Source organism: Strix aluco, chromosome 1, assembly GCF_031877795.1.
Source record: "Strix aluco isolate bStrAlu1 chromosome 1, bStrAlu1.hap1, whole genome shotgun sequence".
In the NCBI taxonomy this organism is placed as follows: domain Eukaryota; kingdom Metazoa; phylum Chordata; class Aves; order Strigiformes; family Strigidae; genus Strix; species Strix aluco.
In genome coordinates this window covers 22,626,365-22,634,011 of record NC_133931.1, presented here as the reverse complement: position 1 = coordinate 22,634,011, position 7,647 = coordinate 22,626,365, and the positions used below count along the sequence as shown (strand labels likewise).

The 7,647-nt window shown below is 56.0% G+C and overlaps 1 protein-coding gene across 1 annotated transcript; it reads right to left on the bottom strand.

Moving 5' to 3' along the window:
* Positions 1–223: 223 nt before the first annotated feature.
* Positions 224–5,975, bottom strand: KLF10 (KLF transcription factor 10). Its single transcript, XM_074814396.1, has 4 exons — positions 5,896–5,975; positions 3,591–3,824; positions 2,598–3,486; positions 224–1,709 (listed from the first exon to the last, which is right to left on the bottom strand). Exons 2-4 carry the CDS (start codon positions 3,813–3,815, stop codon positions 1,450–1,452), a joined length of 1,374 nt encoding a protein of 457 aa, XP_074670497.1. The 5' UTR covers positions 3,816–3,824; positions 5,896–5,975; the 3' UTR covers positions 224–1,449.
* Between the last annotated feature and the right edge of the window lie 1,672 nt (positions 5,976–7,647).

The window sequence follows — 7,647 nt, the reverse complement described above, 5'->3', positions numbered from 1 at the left end:
TAGTGGGGAGAAAAAACAACAAGCCACAGCAAAACAGAGACTAAGAACAGACCTGAAATTCCACCCCTCTGGGCTTTATAGAGCTTAAAAAAATATCAAAAGTTAAGAGAGAGTGTTTCATTGGTCAAGACACATAATGATGGACATTATATTTTGTTTTGAGGTTACTTTCCTTGCAAAGGGATAAATTCTTCTATGAATTAAAAACCAAGAGAGGTCTATATTAAGGAAAATTGGTTTTATTGTAAACAAAGTATAAAGTACAACATAAGAAATGTGCAAATCTTTAAAGTAGTCACAAAAAGCATATCTAATACACTATTTTCAAACTGTTCACTTTCTGATATGTGTCCTCAACATAATATGGTAAAATAAAAATAGTGAAAATTGATGCATTATTTGTCACAAAAGCTACAGTTTAAATTCCAGGCTGGTGTCTTTACTGCCTCATTTTACTTTTTAAATCACGACTTTCTAATTTAATACAATACGTAATATATCCATTTAATTTTTAGTATAAACTGTCTTTCAAAGAATAACATGACCAAGAAGCCCAAGATTCTTGGTTTTCTTCCTTAAATCAACCGGAGCAGTTTACAGTTACAATATTTCTCTTCAAAGTGCACTGTATCCATTTATGAAAAACACAGCGGTACACCATCGTGAGAAGGTATAAAGGAAACCATAAGCAACACAAAAGCAGAAGCATCGTGCGATGCCCAGGTATAACCAACTGTAATAATCACAAAGCTTGCCAAAGAAGCTGGGAAAATATTACAATGCTAATGAGGATTCAGAACGAGCCTGCCCTCCAGCTGCCCCCGCCAGCCCATCCCCAGCCCCTCCGGACAGCAGAACAAAACTGGGTCTGTTAAATGCACCGTGCGGGAGGACAGGTCTAAAATCTCCAGGAGCCTGGCACCAAATCATCGCTTACGACGGGGCCGGAGAATGGATAGGAGGAAAAGATTCCTACCAAGAAAAGGTGGCAGAAGTAGGAAAACCAATTTCGATTATCTTGCGCAGGTGCGTTCAGGGCTTTCAAGCCCGCGCCCGTACATTGCTGTCTTCCTAGTCTGTGCTGCACCACTGGAAGTCAAAACCAGAGTTGGTCTCAAGCGTCAGCAGCAAACCTTCAGTAATACGTACATGTGACTGGACTAGAGTACGCAGGAATAATTTGCAAAATTCAAAACCGTGTGCTGCTCTGCTCTAGAACCTCCCCTTTCTCTCTCTCCTTACCAGTGCAAAAGACACCCGCTATTCCAGTCAGCCACCGGTTCTCCCAGCAACGCTTTCTGCGACCGAGCACAGACTGCCTTTGCCTCTCTGCTGCACTGCCATCAGCAGCCAGCGCGGCAGAACCGCAGACCGGGAGCAAAAGCCTTTTTTTCAGTTGGCGTATCCCAGCGACAACAGTTAATTCCACCGTCTTCAGAGTAAGTCTTTTCACTGCGCGGTCGCAGCTGCTGGCGGCACGGCAGTATCGTTTAACTTGCTCACTTCCATTTGCCAGTTTGGTAACTTCTTAGCCGATAAGTGGCGACGCGCATGCTTCGTTAAGTGGTCGCTCCTCATGAACCGCCGCTCGCACATCGGGCAGGCAAACTTCTTCTCCCCGGTATGCGTTCTGCGATGGCGAGACAGTTCGTCAGAGCGTGCAAACCTTCTCTCGCAGCCTTTCCAACTGCAGCTAAACGGCTTTTCTCCTAAAAGAAAAAAAATGACAAAATCCCTGTGAGTACTAACTGAGCAACAAACACTGCTGCCTTGACTGGCAGGATCTGACTTTTTTAAAGAAAAGTTGAGTCAAAACCTATATTAATATTAATTACTTTTATAGATATGAAATCTGAAAAAATGTTTATACATCAATATTTAAACATGCAGACACACCGTCATGAAGGCTAAGTAGTACAAAGGGTTAACAATTTTCTGGAACCAAATAATCTGAGAAGCTCTTTCTGTCTCAAGAAGCCGATTTTAACTCTCAGCTCCACATGAACTGCAGATTATGACAATTTAGCATGCCTGAAACTACCCTCTGAAACGCAACCAGTAATAACATTTTATGTAACAGAGCTCTGGTAGCGTGCTGTGAGCCTACGTGAAAATACACATGACTCTTCCTGCTACTGCGCTTAAGAGCTGAGGCATGGAGAAGTTACTCCAAAATAAGCGAGGTAAGAATAGTTTGGAGTGGATCCTTGTATTCTTTCATAAGAGAATCTCTTTAAGGTTTACCCACTCCTACAAAGGCATTCTTGTGGAGAAGCCTAATAAGGCGTCTTTAACTCTGGAAAAGCATACTCTACATTGGGCAAGGCCTTGCTTCCACCCTACTAAGAAGTGTTACCGAACGCCTTCTGACATGAGGCCAGTCCAGCACAAACAGACTGCTGAGTCAACTTCCCCTCCAGGAGATTTCCTGTCAGAGATTAGGCAGCATTATAACACACACTGGCAAAAAAAGTATTTCATTGCTGCCCCACAATTTGTTCCATGAAGCAATCCAGTAATCTCTAGAACCTTAACAAGTTGTGTATATAGCCGCAATTTTCTACATTAATTTTTAACATCCAGCAACAGTGACCAACCTGTGTGTGTTCTGACGTGAGCCTTCAAATGGGAGCTCTTGAAGTATGTTTTCCCACATCCTGGGTAGCTGCAAATGTGACTTCTTATTCTTGAAGAATCAACGGGGGGAGTGGGTTTTGCTGCAGAAGGTACGAAGCCGGGAGCAGGGGCAATGGGGGAGAGTCTCGTGCCATTAGGACTAATAATGGGAGCCTTTGTGCTCTGCACAACTGGCTGGGGCACAACAAACATAACAGCCCCTTTGGGAACTTGGGTGCCCATGAAGACCATAGGCTGACAGAGAGCCGGCTGCTGGCTCGGCGTGGTGTTGGGCACTACAGCCGTCACAACGTTGTTGTTTGCGGGCAGCGGGACCATCTGGCAAATCACTGGCACGGGGGGGGCTCCACTGCCTTGCGCAGGGCACGGCGGTGCCACCACCGCTGACTGCTGCACCGACCCAGGGAACGGCTGATGCCTGCTGACTGAGGGCTTTGTCACCGGCACCAGATCGGAGGCCACTTCTGCGGTTTTTCCTTCCGCCACCGGCAGTTCACCGCTCTCTTCACTGGCTCTGCTCGGCGCCACAGCGGAACACGAGGAATGTTCTGCTTCGGCGTTTTGTTTACTGTTTGCTTCCCTCGAAAGACTGTCCTGGTATTTCAGCACACTGGCTGTTCTCACCGGGCAGGTTTTGCGATTACAAAGCTGGGCATCAGCCGTGTGGCGGATAACACTGGTAGCTTGAGCTTTCAGAGGCCCGGCTGCTGGAGGCCTCTCCGCCTCTCTCCGAGGGGCAGCCAGAGGAGGCTTGACAGCCTCTGCTAGCGACTTGCCAAGCGCCGGTGGCCCCAGGTGGACCGCCTGCGACATCTCAAAGTCGGAAGGGCTGTAGGGGGGGGTCAGGCACTGTACAGGGGAGAGAGACACAGTAAGGGGGGGCACATTAACCAACACATTGCCACGGTAATGGCTGAAAACAAGCATGCGCACGTACAAATTAAAAAACTTACAAATGCTGGTATCACATTAAAGTCCGCTGCTCCGGGAAGCAAAGTCTCGTCACTCTCTTCTGACATATCAGATGCTGGAGTTATAGGTCTCATTTCCGCATGTTTTTTGAAGTCTGATTTCCAGTTGCAACTCATAGAAATAAGGGCTTCCACAGCCTCATAATCGCTTTTTTCAGGAGTATTGTTCCAGAAATACCTAGTATCTCTCTCAGTCATCATCTCCATTTCTTCCTCCTGTTTTGGTTAGAGGAAAAAATGGAATTTTAAACCTGATGCTGAGTTTGAATATTTTGCAGTTACTTATAAGAAGGCAACCTGTGCAAGGTAAATACACTCGGTCATGTGGGGGGTATACCTGTATTTTCCTGCCCTCTTTCTTATTTATATAAAAATTTTACGAAGTTGTTTGTAGGAAAATCTGACCATCTGGTGAAGATTATGCATTTTCTTGAGACAAAAGAACTCCCCACAAATCTTAAGCAACAGTTGAAGTCATTCCACATTGCAAGTGTTGTGTCTGAACGTTTAACAAAAATCTTCACCCCAAAAAAAGACAACAAAACTTCCTCCCCCATCCCACCCTCCTTCCATTTTCGCTTTAAACACAGCCCTCAGTATTGTGCTTATTTTGACACACGAGAAAGGACCGTATTGGAACTGATGCACATTTTCTTCAAAAGGTATTGGCTACCAAAAATGTTCCAGAAAATACTCAAAAGGTCTCACGCATTGGTCCACGCAAGGAAAGTCACCAACTTGGAGAACTGAACTATATATATTCCCTCTCTGACCGATCACCACACGGAACCAACCCACGCAGGAAGCCCCCGAAGCAGTGTGTTCCACCCTTATCCCTGACACAGCTTTTGGTTTCTGAGGGATGGTGTCCGGCGCTGCTGGCGAGTTCCACCTCCGCCCCGCCCCCCCGCCCCGCTGAGATGGCCCGGGTGGAAAAGCCGCGTTTCTGGAAGCCGCGTCCCCAGGCAGCTGCAGTCACGGGTAAGCTGCACCTTTCTGAGGAGACCCGGCCGGCGCCGGGCGGATGGGGCAGAGACCGGCGCCGGCCGCCAGCAGCGGCCGCCAGCAGCGGCCGCCACCAGCTGCCCCCCCCAGCAGCCCCCACGGCGGCGGGCTGAGGGGGCGGGGCCCGCGCTCCGCGCCCCGCCCCCGGCCGTTGGGCGCGCGCCACTTTCACCTCAGCGCACCCCGCCAGCGCTCCCCCGCCGCCCGCCCCCGCCCGCCCCTATTGGCTCCCCGCGCCGCGCCGCGCCGGCGCCCATTGGCCGGCGCCGATCGAGGCGCGGCCCGGGGCGGGGGCATGCGAACAAAGCGTGATCGGCGGCGGCGCGCGGGTACCGCCGCGCGCCGACCTTTCACCTAGTTCCCCGCGCGCGGCCGCCCCCGCCTTCAGCCTGGCGGCGGCCGGCAGGAAGGGAGCCCGCCACCGCCGGCAGGGCAGGGCAGGGCCGGGCCGACCCGCCCCGCCCCCCGGGGCCGCGCGGGGCGGAGGAAAGCCCGGCCGGGAGAACCACACCGCCTCGCCTCACAGGCGGGCGGGGGTCGGCGCCGCCACGCCCGGCGCCTCCCGCCGCGGGGGAAGGGAAGGGGAGTGGAGCGGAGCGGAGCGGAACGAAGCGGCGTCGCCGCGGGGAGCGGGCCCACGGCTCGGCTCCGCAGGCGGGGGCGGGGGGGGGGCTGCGGGTGGCTCTTCCCCGCAGCGCCAGCCCGCTTCCCGGCCTCCGCACCGCCCACCCGCTCCTGGCGGCGGAGCCTCGCGAGGTCCCGCCGCGCCGGGATCCCGCCGCGCCGGGATCCCCCCGGCTCCCTCCTCGCCGCCGCCGCCGCCTGGCACGTGCAGCCGCGGAGCCTGCCGCTCCCCCGCGCCGAGCGCGCCCGGGCACGCACGCACACAGGCTGCACGTCGCCGGCCCGGCGGGGCCAACAGGCTCCCGGTAGCTCCTCTCCCTCCCGCGGCTTCCCTCGCCCGCCTGCCCAGTGGGGGCTCTCCCCGCGGGGGCTGCCCCACTCGTCCCTCTCGCCCCGCAGGCCACGCAGCAGCGCGGGTCCCCCCGCCGCGGCTCGCTCCCTCCAGCCGCCGCCTCGGTCCGATCTCCCACCCGTGCCCCCTCCTCTTCCCCGGCCCGCCGGCCGTCCCCGCGCGTCCCCCCGGGATCCCCCTGTCGCGCCATCCCCAGGGACTCCCCCACCCCCACCTCAGGACACCCCGTGCCCCACACGCCCCCGGGGGTGCCGTGGTCGCTTCCTCCCCCGTCACAGGGCCCGCCGGGCGGAGCCGACCACTCACCAGTGGCGGGGAGCCGAGGCTGACCGGAGCCCGCGCCGCCGCCGCCGCTCTCCGCCCGCTGCCTTTATTTTCCTCTTTTTGTTCGCCGCTCCCCATTCAGGTGGCGGCTCCCCCGGCCCGCGCGCGGGGGGGGGGGGCGGGGCTCCCGGCCGCCCGCCGCCAATCGCCGGCAAAGGTGTGTGAGGCGGCGGCCAATGGGCGCCCGGCGCCCGCGCGTGATCGGCGGCTGCCCCGCGGCGTGGCCAGTGTGTCAGCGCCGGCGTGCGCGCGGCCCGCGGTAAGTCCCCGCCGCCGGCTGAGTCAGGGCCGCCCCCTCCCCCTTCCCCCCCCGCCTCCGGGTGGGAGCGGCGGGGGCGGCCGGCGCTTCCTCGCGCATGAGGTCACGCGGCAGCGGGGGGAGCAGCCTGCCCGGCGCGGCCCCCGCCCATCCGCCCGCTCCCGCCGCGCTGGGGTGAAGCGGGGCCACGGAGGGGGTGGGGGAGGAGGAGGGCGGCGCGGCCGCTCCGGCCTCCTCGGGCCTTTCTCCCCCCGCCCCGAGGAACCACCATGGGTGGGTACCCGCGGGGGTTGTCCTGGCGGCACCCTCGGGCCCACGCCGGTGGAGGCCCACGCAGCCGCGTCTGCGCGGTGTGTGTGTGGGGGGGGTCGGCGCCACGCGTCGGGATCTCCCCAGGTTTGCAGGCCGCAGCCCCCCGGGAAGGGCCCCGCCCTGCTCCCGGGAGCCCCGAGGGAGACCCCAGCCCCGCGGGGCCCGCAGGCACGGCGGTCCGCAGGCCGGAGAGCGTCGCGGCTCGGCGATGCCTGGCTGCGAAGCGGCCAGTCTGCGCAAGCTGCGCTGGCCGCAGCCCCGGTGGCCCCCTCGCCCAGCTCCCGGCAGCGGCCGGCCCGCTAGCGCGGTAACGGCTGCCAATTAGCGGGTCACAGCTAATTGCGTTACACTGCAGTCTGCGGCGCTCCAGAAGGGCGAGAGTTGTTTGGTATGTTCCACTCGATGCAGAGTTTAAGGCGGATTCTTTCTCCTGTCAGAAAGTTCTGATAAAAGCAGAAAAGGTGGCTGCGTGTGTCAGCACCCGAGAAGCGGGATCCCGAGCCAGGCTGCAGCTGTTGGAGGGCTGCTGGTGCCGGCATGCCGTTCTGCTCTAGAAATACTGCTGATACTTTGTTACGGTTCAGTTCTATTCTCCTCTTTATTCAGCTTCACTTCAGAGATCTCCCCTCCTCCTTTTAGGCAGTCCAGCCTTGTTTGCTCAGAGCATTTTTTTACTTTTTTTTTTTTCTTCTTCTAATATACATCTTCCTGTCTTTCCCCTTTTCAGTGGTGTCATGGTCCAGTATCCTTTCATTATGCTTAATTCTTCTTCCCCTTGTCAGTCGATCCCAATTGACAGCAGGTTATGTCCTCCTGTAACTCGCCTGGAAACCTCTCAGAGTGTTTAATTATGTCTGAAAAAAAATGCTGCAGGAATAGCAAACGAGCAGTTTCTTCAGCCTGAAGGAAGAATAAGGATATAACAAATGCAAAACATGAGCACAGAATGAAATATAATTTAAAACAATTCTTAATTATTTCAAAGACTTGTCTACTGATAGAAGAGTGGTAATTTTATTATCGGGAAGACACTTTTTTTTGGTATCGCTTTAATTCCAGTGTTTCCACTGATACACTGTACAGCTGGAATTCCTGTTGTCCGGCTTCACACCAGTACCCCGTACATGTCTGGAGGGATGCGCTCTCCTGCTGTGCCCCCTTGC

Coding starts and splice junctions, on each gene's coding strand:
- KLF10 (XM_074814396.1), bottom strand. CDS start 3,815: ATGGAGATGATGACTGAGAGAGATACTAGGTATTTCTGGAACAATACT. Junction 3,487..3,590: donor TTAATGTGATACCAGCATTT/GTAAGTTTTTTA, acceptor TCCCCTGTACAG/TGCCTGACCCCCCCCTACAG. Junction 1,710..2,597: donor TCACGTCAGAACACACACAG/GTTGGTCACTGT, acceptor TTTTTCTTTTAG/GAGAAAAGCCGTTTAGCTGC.